The sequence below is a fragment of the Pelecanus crispus genome, chromosome 2 (assembly GCF_030463565.1).
Source record: "Pelecanus crispus isolate bPelCri1 chromosome 2, bPelCri1.pri, whole genome shotgun sequence".
In the NCBI taxonomy this organism is placed as follows: Eukaryota; Metazoa; Chordata; class Aves; order Pelecaniformes; family Pelecanidae; genus Pelecanus; species Pelecanus crispus.
The window spans coordinates 153,017,739-153,032,517 of NC_134644.1; the positions used below are offsets into that span (position 1 = coordinate 153,017,739).

The 14,779-nt window shown below is 34.8% G+C and overlaps 1 protein-coding gene across 42 annotated transcripts in view; it reads left to right on the forward strand.

The window, feature by feature from the left end:
* Nucleotides 1-14,779, forward strand: part of RIMS2 (regulating synaptic membrane exocytosis 2) — a 496,337-nt gene that overhangs the window by 343,969 nt on the left and 137,589 nt on the right. The window contains exons 21-25 of one of the 42 annotated variants that reach the window (XM_075728348.1): nt 64-171; nt 4,111-4,176; nt 6,658-6,720; nt 11,253-11,327; nt 13,787-13,858. The exons of 38 other annotated variants lie outside the window; for them this stretch is intronic. In XM_075728348.1, coding sequence (XP_075584463.1) covers nt 64-171; nt 4,111-4,176; nt 6,658-6,720; nt 11,253-11,327; nt 13,787-13,858 — 384 coding nt within the window. The remainder of the gene's footprint in view (nt 1-63; nt 172-4,110; nt 4,177-6,657; nt 6,721-11,252; nt 11,328-13,786; nt 13,859-14,779) is intronic. 3 more of the 42 variants (XM_075728349.1, XM_075728350.1, XM_075728351.1) reach the window with 3 other exon arrangements.

Sequence of the window (14,779 nt, forward strand, 5' to 3'; positions counted from 1 at the left end):
TGTTGTGTCCTCATTTCATCTTTGTGTTGCTTTTCATTGTGTTCACCCTTTATGTTTTGGCAGCCAGGATCACACAATGTATCCTTTATTTTGTGAAGATGCAATCAGATTACTTCGCTCCCGTAAGATGTGCCGTACCTATTCTGAGGGTGCTTACTATGATCTTGAGAGGTATAATTGATCTGGAGCATATTGTTAGCTCTGCCAGTTATACTTTGACAGTACTGCTTTTGGTTTTCCAAACTGAGAATGTGATCTATGTTTTAAAACACTTTGGGAATATGTATGCATCTAAAACTGACTACTCAGGACTATGGGTAAATCCCAAGAGAAGCTGAATAGCTTTATAGCAGTCAGTTTCATAAATTAGGCTATATGGATATTATATGTAAGTGTCTTTTTATAACCCTTATTTTTGCAGGAATTTTCCAAAGTGCTTACAGTACTTATTAATGTCTTCTAAATAATGAGCAAAAACCTATCTACTTCAAAGTACACAGAAATGGAGTCTTTCTGGAATCTCATACTTTGCTTAACTGAAAAATAGGGTGAACAGTAAAAGTATAAGCTTATGTTGTAGATATTTGTATAGTGCTTATTCTGTAAGTTATGAGTACTTGTATACATTCACAATACCTGTGTGTGATTACAGAACATCAGAGTTCCTATTTATATATGAAATATATGGCAGTGAGAAGTTGGGTCCACAATAATTTCCATGAAATAATTATACTTGAAATACAGTGGCTTTTAAGAGGTTTAATAAGAGATGCTGGTGTAGTACTGTGATTACGATATTTTCAGAAATATTGTAAAACAGGAAAAAGTTTACATGGTTGTATGTGAACAGAAATAAGGATATAAATCTGATAAACTGTGAACCAATAAAAGGGAAGTGGTGGCTTCAGATCTCAAATAGCAGATATAATGGTTGATAGGGCTATTGCTTTACTAGAATCATAGAATCATAGAATCGTTTAGGTTGGAAAAGACCTTTAAGATCATCCAGTCCAACCATTAACCTAACATTACCAAGTCCACCACCGTACCAATCAAGGGTACAGTAGCAACTTCATGCCTTCTCTCTTGGTGGCTGGATTATTTATAATGAAAGTAAAAACTAGGAATCATTAAGATTGGAAAGGACCTCTAAGATCATCAGTCCAATCATCAACCCAACACCACCATGCCCACTAAGAGGGAGGGGCCATGTAAAATTTTCCATAGCAAGAACTAAAGAACTCTTGCTATATTAACTTCATGGCTGCCCTCTGGATATGAGTTCCTCTAAGAAGTTTTTTAAGGTTTGCTCTGGATTCAGATCATATATAACCATATTTTTAGTAACTGTAAAACTATTTTTGGATGCAGAAACAAAATAGCATCTGAAACTTTTATAGTATCATAGAAGTATTCCTTCCAAAGAAATACTGCTTTTTAAAAATTCTCCAAAGCTATAGTGTAATAGACATTATAACCTTTAGGTCTCAGTTAAATATTTGTTTTGAAATGATGCTGTTTTACATGAAACTTAATATAAAGAAAGTGTGTAAATAGTTCAGTTCACACGTAGAAACTTTAATAAGGAGAGGGATTTTTGGTTTGTTTTCTGAAAATATGTGATGAAATGTGCTCATATGTATGCTATTTCAATAGTTAATCTTTATATACTGTTTTTTGCCTTTGTTATATACTCACATTTGCATGAGTTTATCTGAACCTGTTTCACATTGCCGGTTGTATCTGTGACTGTTCAGATATTGCTGAAAGTTGGAGCTATTATCAAATTGTCTTAGTTAGAGGATCTTGGCTTGCAAATCTTAATCTTTGTTTCTGCAAAAATTAATTTCTCAAAAATAAATTAAAATCAATGAAAACAAAGGGCAAAAGTGACAGTACTGCATAAAGATGAAAAAGATGGGATTTAAGCAGTGAGATGGGGTGAATCTTTTCCAGGGCTTTATTGAAGAGAAGGCTATTAAAGCTAATTCCTCCTGGGGTCAGAAAGGAAAATCCAGCATAAAGTGGAAAGTCTCTAGCTCATTCTTAGAACAGTATCTTGAGATTCTTTGGGCCTAGGAACTGATTCTGGATTCTCTGGTCCTCTTGAATCCAGGTGGCCTGTGGGTAACATTAGTGTTCAAGTTACTTGAGTCATCTTACCAGATAGGAACTACTCTGAGTACCTCATAGCCACTATCATTTTTCCTAGTTTTTCATTTTTTTTTGTCTTTCCATATTCTGACAGCACTTCTCTACGTATTTAAGGACCATTTAGAACATAATCTTTATCCAGTTCATCCTTATCCATTGAAAAACACTAAGTAATTTCCTCTTCCTTATTTTATTTATTGGAAATATACGAAAAATTACTTTTTAAGCACTATTTCCTTTTTTATCTTTACACTGTTTCCCAGTTTAATGCTGAAATTACATAATTTTTGTAGGGGAAGGTGTTAGTGCTGCCTTCTTAGTTTCAACTACTTAATCGATGTCATACTGACATCAAGCAACCACCTCTCTTCCTGTCTTTTACTTTCACTTTATTAAGCATGTGAAATAACTTTCCAGTTTCCACTGTTCATCAAAAGAGCAAACATTGTTGTGCACAGTCCAGCATTCAGGAAAGAGTCTCTCATCTGGGACAGAGAGTTTTGTATCTCATGTTACTGTGAATCCACCAGAGTGGGTGTCCTGTGGCAAATAAGTCATACAGATACATCAGTCAAAATTACTTGCCTTCTTTGTTATTCATGGCTCCTTTCCTTGCTTATCTTCTAGTCATTCCCAGCCAGCCCATTAACTCTTGTGGTCTCTTCTAGCAGTTTTTTTCTTTTTTTTCCCCCACAGAGTGACTACTTGGTTCTTTTTCATCTTTTCTCTGGAGACATTTGTTTTGGTTACTGTTTATCGGATTTGATAGTCTTTAGTTCATTAGTTCTAGGACACATTTACGTTATCAAACCCCTTAATTTCTGAGTTCATTCTTAGGCTATGGCACTCGTCATTTTGTCTTTGTGATAGTTCCCCGCTTTTGAAGAAGTCCAACTGTTTCCCTCCCAAAAGAAACGGAGGCAGCATTGACAAGATACTTGCTCCAGCATATGCCTAAGAAAGACAATAGGCACATGTGCAGCTTCAGTGTCTTCAGCACCCTTTGGACCACGGGCTTTCTCAAGAACACCCTGCTGCTCAGTACTCCTCTCCAATTTTCCTTGACTCTTTAATGTGATAGTCAGCATGGTAGCACTAGCTGGTGTCAGTTCACACTGCTGCAGCTAGTCAGATTGAAGATATATAAGACATCATGGCTGGACATGTAGAGCTCTACTTACATTTTTATTTATATCCCCCAATTTACAATCCTATAGAGTTATACAGTCTTGTTCATAATTTGACAGTCACCCATTTTAAATTGGCTGACATACACATGATCTCAATGACAGAGTAATGTTCTCAAGACTTTTATCCCAATTGTTTCTAAAAGTAAAATGTTAGCAGTTCCTCCCAAATAAAAATCTGCTGAAACCCTCACTGTATGAAATTCTTTCTCAACTTAACTATCTCAGAGCTCAGCTTAGTCACTCAGAACACCACACTATGTGCTATTTTCATTTTTTTCACTTAGCCTTTGAGGTTAGTGTTTGGATGTCAATAAAAGCTGGTTTGTGCACATTTTGTGTGGGATGTGAGGTTTATTTCTGGCAGAATTTCGGTTGCTTCACTTAAAGAAACAAAATTTGGTTCCATTTTGTTTTCTGACTTCCGTTTTACCAGTCAGAAATTTTCTAACTTCCGTATCCTATTTTTGGTGAAATTTCTCAGTTGCTCAAATACTGTTTTCCTACTGATGTAACTTTTCACTCCTGTGAAATATGTATGCATTGATCAAGTGTTCTTAATATGTTGTTAATTATTTCTGAATATAGTTTGAAAGTAGAAGTTTAAAATGACATATATATGATAATATAGATTCAGAATATACTGCTGAACTGTAGTTAAATGTGCTCTATGTTCATCACTATCTTAATAATACAGTGAGGGAAAACATCATGAAAGAAGCACCCTTTCAAATGTCTGAAATATCTGTGCTGTTTATTCCATATTCAGGAGGACTAGGCAGGAGAGAAGAGTGCCTAATTCATATTATGATGACACAACCTATATTCCTGAAAGGTATTTTAATTTATATAGTAAAAATAGATAAAGTTGAGTAATGCATTTTTCCTGAAGTGTAGTCTAAAATTTTTAATTGGCCTAGACTAATGATATTTAAATTTACATTTACAGTGCACTTTATGCAGTTTTTCTCTAAATACAAAACAACTAGTGTCCATAGTTTTAAGTACCTCGTTTTCTTTTAGCCCTCCATTAACTTGACTTTGGATTTCTTTTAAGCATAACTCTTAACTTGAAAAAATTTTTATTCGTTAGATGTAGGAGGAAAACTGAATAGTACAGAGGAGCTCGGTACAACTGAAGGTTTTTTCCCCACTTAACTGCAGCGTATTTCTAATGGCTAACCTTTTCAGTCACTAGGAGTGACTGAACAATTCCTTATTATAGAACAATTTAGAATCCTCAATTTCATTCTTTTAATAACCTGAGTCACTTAAAAAGGTCCTCATCTTTTGACATGTTACTGCCTCTATTGATTTAAAAAAGGGCTAACTAAATGCCTTCAAATTGATTTTGGGTGCTTGCTGTGCTAGGACCGAAAGTACTATTGTTCTTCCTAAATTTTGACATGTGTATAGTGTATCACAGTAAATATAATGTAACTAAAATCTGACGTGTAATCGGAACGCTTTTGGAGTGTCTCTGGAAATAGTTATTTGATAACAGCATTTCAAAGAGCTAGGCAAAGTCCAAAAAGAAGGAAATCTGAAGAAAGAAGCAAGTTGATGTTCCTCTCCCTTTGTACAATTAGATCTTTTATATTTCTCTGTCCATTTTTAAGTTGGTGTCTGATTTTTGTCTACAGTAATGGAGCAGGTAAAGTAGGGATCATTTTCTAACTAATAACAAGAAATTTTGTTTTTATTTGATTGATATGAATAAATACAGTCATATTTAAAAAATAAAGTGCACTGCAATTTTAAAACCATGCTTATATGTTTATGGTGTCTATAATAAAGTACTTTTACAGAAGAATCTTACTTAAAATACTGGCTAACTGGAGAGACTGGCTTCATTTTTAAGGATACGGATGATCGGGGAGAGTGTAAAGATATACCTGCCATTCTCCAGCAGTATGTTATTTTAGATTGAACTAAATCTAATTCTAATCTGAAACTAAATCAAATTAAACTAAAGTAACTTTCATCCAGTCATTGATCTGGCTACAAACCATGCAAAAAAAAATGCCATTGCCCATACCATCCAATTTGATATAGAAGAAACAAGACCAGCTGAGTGACATTCACATGTACTGCACTCCATACTGTCTTTCCTCAACATAATGACCAGGAAGTGTGGGGTTATTTAGTTTGTAAACATACTGCAAAACCGCAGATTCTGAAATCTAAGAAGTTTGGAAAAAAATGGAGTCAGGCAAAAAATACTGCTGTGATCCCCAGGAACAGATTCATAAAACCCCTTGGATAAGTGTATTCAAGCCATTAAAAAGTTCATCCTGCAGACTTTGGCCAGGATTTTCAGTACAAACAAAGGAAGATTTATATCCAAGTTAATAATATGGTGGTCCCTTGATCTTTTCTGAAAATCCCTGCCTTGCTTCTCACTCACTGTCATGTGGAAATCAGTGAATAGTTGGACTATTGCAGTTCCAAGGCTTTACTCAAGCAAGGTCCTGAAAATATGGAACTCCAGAGATCCAGCTGAAAGTCCTTAACCAAATGTTGGGTGATTTGTATATACTTCTAATATACTGGAGTAATGGCACATAAACAGTTTATCCCCTGCTTTCTGAAATAAAAGCAGCTTTTTCGTCCCGTTATTTCTTTTCTCAGTGGTTCTACTTAAGATGAAATATTTCTACATGTGTTTTATGTTGTCTTCAACTGATTTGCTGAAATGATGCTGCAAATGTTTAGGTAGTTCATGTTCAGTACCTGGCAGAATAATACAGGTATAAAATTTAATTAGTTTTCATTGTTTGATCTGAGTGAAGTGAGTTTTCTTCTGCTTCTTAAATAACTGTAAAAACCAACCACCCTATCAAATAGAAAAAATAATAAATTTGAAAAAGTTAGATATTTGAAGTTAAAATCAGTATTTTAAACTATTGCTACATAGAATGTTATTTTTGTTAATGTTATATCTCCACAATCACTTTTTAATTATTCCACAAACTCAATAGCCATTGGAAACATGAAGACTTTTGTGTAAGAAAAGATAAAGGAACAGGTAGTCTTTATGGAACTGAAATTCATGGCTAAACTGCTTAAAAGAATAAAGGTGAAATATATTAAGAACGGTATCAGGAAAAAGTAAACATAATTGTATTTGTTTTGAATTAAAAAAGATATGGTTTTCTTCATACCTGAGAGAAAATAGGAAATGTACAAAATTATTTGGAAACATTTAGAAAGCTTCCTATTTTATTGAGAAGTGGTCATGTCATATGAATTAGAGTGTTATTAATAATACGTATGTTTCTTTATAACACTTCTTTATTTTAACTGCATTGTAAAGGTGGTACAATGGTGCAAGTTCATGGGCAGATCATGTAGTCAATGGTTCAGCTGAAAATTATGGGTAAGTAAAGAGTGTAGTGTTACAGATATAGCTAAAATGTATTTCTAATTTTATAATAAGAGTTCATTTATAATTGTACCAAAGTTATTCCTAATAAGTATATTTTTCTTGATGTCTCTCTGTCTTGACTCAGGACTAAGGCACATTTATGTGCTAGTCTTTATGTGCTAGCCGTTTTATGCAGTTACAAATAGAAAAAGAACATTAATTATGTTGAACTATTTTTAAAAAATGTTCTCACTGTTCAGGGACACTTTAATGAAAAAGGGCTTTTTGACTGATGATACCTGCCTACATTCACAGTGTTGGGGAATGTGTCTTTGAGACCTAATACTTTTTATTTTAGAAATAAACCCAGTTCTAACTGTCTAACCTATCTTCCTGTGTGATTGATGGATAATCCATGCAAAGTGCTGTGTACCTTATAATCTTCAGTTCTTCGCAGCTGCAGCTGGCTCCTGATCAAGGGAGTGCACAGATTTTCCTTGCTATTAGTCCTTTGACTTTACTGCTGCTCCCTCATTTTCTTCCTGCTCTTGCAACATTTTTCTTCTTTATTTTCATTTACTTCCTCTGTGAATGTGCGCAGAGCTTGCTTCTTTCTGCCCTTCCGTATCTTGTAACTAGAAGCTGGACTATGCCAGTGACATATTTTGGCTGACTAAAACAAACAAACATATGGTGTGGGTCCAAAATGCTGGTAAATCCTGAAGTTCTTAAGTGAAACTCCCACAGAGTTGCTGGGAACTTTTCCTTGATGAAGACTAAGAGTTACAAAACTGTATCTCAAAAATATTTATTGTGAAATTATACAAAATAATCCTATACATTGGTGTCTCAAATGTTATAATTTTGTGCATACAGATACCTAATAACAAGTAAATTGTGCATTAATATTGAATTATTTATTAGTAAATTAATTACTGATCATACTTTGAATTTTGTGTTTCTGTTTATTCTTTTGTGGTGATACAAGTCAGTATATCTCTCTGGAGAAATAGTTATGTACCTAAAACAGATCACTGGAAGGCTATTAGACTATGCTCAGCTGAATAAAACAAACCATATAAAATGATACTATATATTGAAAACAGAAGATATATATATCAAATGGATTAGTCACAGTTCACCTGCAGTCCTAAGGCTATTTAAATGAAATTGTGATTCATATTTGTCCTGTATATGTTGACTAAAACAGGAATTCTGTCTAAGGAATTCAGGGACTGAAGGAGAACATGTGACTTTGTCGACTTGAAACTAAAAAAATCTGGTAAAACCCAGAATTAATCCTTCAATATTTTAATGCAAGTTTCTTTCTTCTCTAGAGAGGAGAGGTTTGTATGGGTGTTTTGGCTCAACATTAGTGCAGCCATGGAGACTTACTTGAGACTGTATTTCTTCCCTAGCTTTTTGAACCAGAGTGCCACTGTTTGCTGGCTTTCAATTTTAAGTGTTTGAAATATACACTTTGTGCTTACAGCAAGGGCGGTGCTTATTAGTTCTTCTTGTGAAAGTGCACAAGCATACTGAAAATGAACAGCATTTGAAGAAAGCTGGAAAGTGCTTAGTGTAAACAAAGCTTTTGTATTTGCTTTTGATAGTCATTAAATAGTTCTGGTTTACTTCACTTGTCTTAGATTTAGTACTATATAGATGTTAATATAGGTAAATATCAGGGGACAAAAAAAAGATTTGTAACTTGAAAAAGAAACTTATTTGTTAATACTCTCTGTCCCCATTTAAATTTAGCTCCAAAAAAGCTGTGGAAAAGAAATAAAAAGAGAACATTTGTTGTGAACAAATAATGACTTTTAGGTAGACCATAAGGCATAGAACATACTTTAATAGAATGAAGACTACTGAGATGTATCAGATTCTGTTAAGATCAATGGATTTACATAATGCCTTTAACAGAAACAGTATGCTATTTTGCTCATTCGCAATTTAAGAGCTTAAAAGATAATAAAGTCTTACCTAACTGCTTATCTTGGAATGATCTGATTGAAATCCTGGCCTCATCAAGTGACAGAACTCTTGTTGACTTCAGTGAGGTCAGAATTATAGGTCTGTTCCCAAAAGTTAAGACGACAGATAAACACATATTTGCAGTATTAAGCCCTGTTTGTGATAATTTACTAATTAAATGTCTGCCATATTATTGGTCTTTTAAAGTGTTACTGGAAAAAAGAGGCCAATTAAATACAGTGTGCCATGTACAAATAAAGTTATATTTTAAGATCTGAGGAAAAAAATCCCACAAAACCCACAAAGAACCAAGTACTTTTCAAATTTTGCATTTAGTATTGCACTGTACAAAGGCATATTTAGGTACATGCGTAATTTTCAGCCTACAACTAATTCCCTTGATCAGTATATAGTCTAAGTCCTCTTCTGAACTGCATTTGAACATTCAAGCCCTACTAGGAAATGCTTCTCTCTCAAGCTTCTCTATGCATTATCTTATATAGCACATACTCTTCAGTCATGAACTACATGTTCATTAAAACCCTTGAATGTTCCTGTCCTTGCTCATACATTACAATACCAGATTCAAGTTGAGTGGGTGAAATATGCTGAAACACTTATACTTTGGAATATTTCTAATATTTTTATTAAAATTTAGATTATTATCTTGGAGACAATTGCAGCAGTATATTAATTTATAAAATTGATGGGGGGGGGGGGGGGATTTCAGCCCTCTCTGAGAATTTTGAGTTCTCAGATTTTGAATGCTAATCAGTTTTACCGTGATCTTCAGTGAGTCATCTCATGAAGATAGAGATATGTGTTCCTGCAGTGTGATTCTTTAATATGTGTTAGTTGAGGGTCTATGTTAAAGATGCTGAAAGTTGGAAGTAGTTGGCAAAACACAAGGTACTATACAAGGCAACTGGCTATATAAATGAAAATATATGTTACAAGTACCAGAAACAATAATGTAAAAACAAACACTGTCCTGGTGTTTAGCTGCCTGCCAGGTTAAACCACACTTAACATATTACATTATAGCAAAACTCTGCCTAAGTCTCTCAGACTTTTAAATTAGTAGTGAAGGAATACCTCCAAACATTTCATATTGTAGGCACAGAATAAAAATATGAATAAATGTTAATATGGTGAAATTAGTGCAAGCTAAAAAAATTGGTAAGACATAAGGCAACATATATGTAATTTGCATTTATTGGTTCACCTCTGTGTAAGGAAATGGTAGCCTGCAAGGTTCATTTTTTGAGAAATTACCTTTGAGTAAAATACTGGAAACTGATCCTTAAACTATACTAAACTAAACTAGTTAAGTGAAATTAGTACTATTATTAGCTCATTTGCTGTGTTTGCTTTCATTTGAATGCAGTTACAAATAGTGTTAACTGGTAGTTCAGAAGCCTCTTTCTCAAAAGCATTCACTTCTTTTTGTTTATTGTTGAGATTTTGTATGAAGAAGAAATTGCTTACATATTTTTACTATTTTCCCTTCAAATGTACTAGTTGCTTTTCTATTCCTCCAAAATACACAAAATTAATTGGGTCTGATTTTACAGATAAAGAGGATATGAAATATTTCAGCTCATCATTTCAGTTGTAACTGTTCCAGGATTGGCACTACTTATAGGTTTTATTGATATTTGATTGTAATAGCTAGCATAAACCTCTGACTGCACCCATAGAATCATAAACTAATTTGGGTTGGAAAGAACCCTGAGAAAACTATCTGGTCTAACTCCCTACTTAAAGCAGGGCTTTGCTGTTCCTCAGTAAATCTATTGATGATCTATAGATAACAGCTGTATGTACTTTCTTTAAGCATTTTTGTAACTGTGCCATGCCATCGTGTGTTAGCATGATTAGATATGTCTACAACAGAATCACCAAAGTGACTGCAATGCCATGTACAGATAACTAAGCAAGCTGTAAGCAACTGAGTTTCTGTAGCTGTAAGCAGTCTGCGCGTAGCAGCGTGGAGCACAATGTGCCTGGGATTGCAGCTGAGTTCTCTGCTTTGTCTGCTTAGCTTAGTTAACTAGTAGAAAAGTAGTTCAGATACTGGCATGTTGCAGTTTAGTCATGTGTGTGACTGTCATGTAGATATACCTGTAGTTATTACATACACCACAGTGTATTGTGCATGTGAATAGATCATGTGAGTGTGTGCATGTATGTGTATAGATACATATACTACATATATATAAAGCATGATAGAATATTACTGCAGCAAAAATATCTTGCTTTGCTTCCTATTTTTGTTTATTTTGCAGGAATACCTAAAAGCATTATGATCCTGGCTTTTAAAAACTATAGCAGCACATAACTTTATATTAAGTTTCTTTAAAGGTATAGATGTGTGATTTGGTAAGATGTCCAGTCACCAGTTTATCTACATATTTGGCAGTATACTGCTCCTTCCCATTTCCCCATTTTCCGTTACAATACTTATGACTCAAGTTTAAATTTGCTTGGTACTAGAAATCTCAGTTGTTTGTAGTATGCTTATCTATGTTATGCTAACAGAGGATCTTGTGTCTGTGACTAAACAGCAAAGTTCCTATAGCTAGTAGAAGAATAACATGTCCAAGGATTGAAATCCAGCAGCCATCCACAGACACTGACAGGTATTACCATTGTATATTAGCTGGAGTTTGAAATTATGACAATTAGAAAATGTATCGCTGTATTTTTATTGTTCTGTGCTCAGTGTTTCTAGATGAAAAAAGATGCACTAGGAGCTGAATTGTAGTGTACTGTAATCCTACAGCAATTCTATTTTTATTTCTTCAGTTTTTTGTTACAAGAACAACCTAGTACTAAAATTGTGATTGGCATGATCTTGTAGCTTGCTTTTTCAGTCTTGCACACAGTAAAAGAATTTAACCTGGGCTTTCAAATGAACTGCTTTCAGTTAGTTTAGGGAAAAAATAACTTTTATTTGTGTTGTAAGCTGTTATGATTGCTCTCTGTTGAAAAATGTTCATGTTTTATAAGGCTTTCTCTATACATCAGTTTAGATCAATGAATGTATTCATTTGTTGAAAATTCTCCTTTTTGTTTGTTAAGAAAAGTAACAAATCTGAAAAATTAAAAATTAGAAATGGTTATTTTCTGCATTGGGAAGAGAGTTAGCTTTTGAAATTTCCAGAATATGAATACAGAACAATGCAGATAAATCAGTAGTTAAAACAAAATGTTGTAGCACCTTTGGTTAGATATTGTAGTTACTAGAATTTACAGTGGTACCTAAATAGTAGGGGATTCTAATTCTAATTTTATTGGGTTTGGAATACAAAATTAGATTGCGAATACTCACAGAGCTTTCTGCATGGCGGCTTACAGAGAGCTCAGACAGTTTCAGTGATAGGTGTGCTTGGTCAAGAAGCAAACACCGCTGTACTCTTTCCTCAGCGTAGGGGAGAGTTATGCTCACAAGTCTTGTAGACTTTGACAGGGGAATAGGCCACCTACCATGCATGTTTTCCTTAGCAAAGGTAGAAGGATGCTATGATTGGCAATACTAAATGGAGGAGGTGACTATTTGACATCTCATTTAACTGTATTTTTTTACAATGAAAAGTCTGTTAGCAAAGATAAACAGCTCTAGCATACATCAAAATATTATATGGATGTTGAATACACTAACTTAGACTATCATATTTCCCTCTTTAAAAATCAGTAATTCGTATGATATGAATTATAATGAGAAAAGAGGAAACTTCCATCTAGCTAAGCTGGGAGCATAAGCCCTCAAGAATGTTACCTGAAAAGTTGCGAACTTCTGTTTTTAATTCACTGAGGTGTTTTAAAAACTCCCCCTCCATGCTTATGGCTGGATTGTGATCTTAATGCATAGTTGTATATTGTGGTAGGTGAGGAGCTTCGCTGCCCAAGCAGGTTACTGGAATGATATTTTTTCTATAAAAGGGACAGATTGTTTCTGAAAACCTGGATCATATAGCACATGCGTTTACTGTTAAAAGGACAAAAAAATATGTGAGGACAAAGAACAGACAGTAAAACTGTCTGTTGAATTGTTCTTTATACGTGTATTATCTAAAACCACACAGTGAAGCTTTCAAGTGGAAGACTGGTTTGTAGCACGTAGCCTGTAAGTTGAGAGTAACAACTCAGTTTCACTTCAGGATTCAACTTAGTCTTCAAATCCTTCAGTCTACAAAATGACAGTGGTGCCAAAGCTTCATCTAAAAGCAAAAGGTTCACTGCCAAAATCCATGTTTTCCTTCACTTCTGGGAACTCCTGGTTGTTTTTCCACTTGAAGTAAATGCCAGCTACAGATTGTGGCACACTGAATATTTATATTAACTATTGAATATGAAATTTCTGAGGCCTTTATCTGTTAGCATAGTGATTAGCTATAGTGACTCCATGATGCTCTGCAGAATACAAAACCTGCCCACTAAGCCATTAGTATTGATCCTAATGGTAAAAATGCCTCCCTGCCTTCTAATGCAGGCAGTGGGTCAGATCCCTAACATCCTGAAAAATACTTTTTATACTACAGCTAAAGAGAATGAGTCCTTAGGAGTAACAAGTGAAAGAGGCTTAACTTCTCAGGAAGCGTTTGTGAGAATCACGTGGTTGCTGCTCACCCCTTCCTCTGCATGTCCTACTGGCTGTTAGAAGGAGAGAGAAATAGAAAATGGAATATACCTCTCACCATAGTGCCCAGTACATGCTGCTGTGTGCTCCAGCAGTCCCCCACTCACTGGCAGGAGGAAGGTTGTTCTAGCTCTCTGTGTGACAGACCCAAAGAAGAAAGTCTCTGTGGGCTCACTAATTTTCTTAAATATGTGGGTAAACAAGGTAGGGGTGGGTTGTCTGGACCTTGGTCATATTATCTTTTCTAATTTTGTTGAATTTAGGAATATTTTTTCTGGGAATTTATTCCCATAGTCTAAGAATTTATTCCCATGGTCATTTTTTTTAACCACCATGCAGATGACTGACACCTTTCTCACCTTCCGTAGCACTGAAACGTCTCTTAAACAGTTACCTAAACTAAGCAACGTTCATATCAAAGCTAAGGTTGTGTTTCTTTGTCTATCCACAATGTAAAAGAAGCGAGACAGTGGATGTTTTTGCTGATGAAGCTTCCCATTCAGAAACAGAACTGATAGAAGAAGAAGTGAGGTAATTTTGTCGTGGTTTTTGTGCCAGGCTCATTGTACTTCTCCTCCAATCTTTAGAGCCTCAGCTTATAATTACCATTATGTGTGTCACTGTGGTGTGTTTGCTTGTTAGGAGCATATAGATGTAGGTTCATGGTGAATGGTATTATTCTGAACCTGTCTGTGGCAATTCCTTCATATGCTCTAGGAGTCCAATTATTACCTCATGGAAGGCCTGAAGAGACATTCATTTTAATGAATCTTTTATCAACCCATTCAGCAAAGTTAGCCACCCTAGAGACAACTATACTCTGTCTCAATATGCTTTTTAGAAATAAAGTGCGGTTAATAACATGAGACTCTTCATAATGAGGCTGTGGTATGTCTCTCTCTTTTTTGATACTAATTAAAATTCTTCTTCTTGTTACACTTAATCACCATCCAGTCACTCTTTGTATTAACTGACTTCATTGTAAAATGCATGACTTCGCTCAAGGAAAAGTCCTGCAGGGTACATGTTCCCCATTTGTATTCTATAGCAGTTCAGTTACTCAAGGAGAGGTGGGAGGAGTGTGAATTTAATAAGTAGCTCCATCAGGGTATGGCTTTGACTTTTAAAGTTACCTTGATTTTATGTATTTTACGATATTGCTAGCAAATATTACTCCTTGCAAACAGACCAATTACATTGTGAAAAAAGGTGGGGCTTGGTTAATTTCTGAAAGTAATGGCATGATTAATTGCCTAAGACAGTAGAAGACCAGACTGCTTGATCAAGAAATTCTCTTTTACCCAGTCTAATTTTTCCCCATTGCATTTCTAATGGTACCTTTTTCCAGTGCTGTTTTGGCACAGCTCTTTATTTAGGCTGTGGGTTAGATTTTTTTTTTGTTACAAACCAAACTTTGTCTAGTTGGTGGAACCTCTGCAAGTACTAATGATG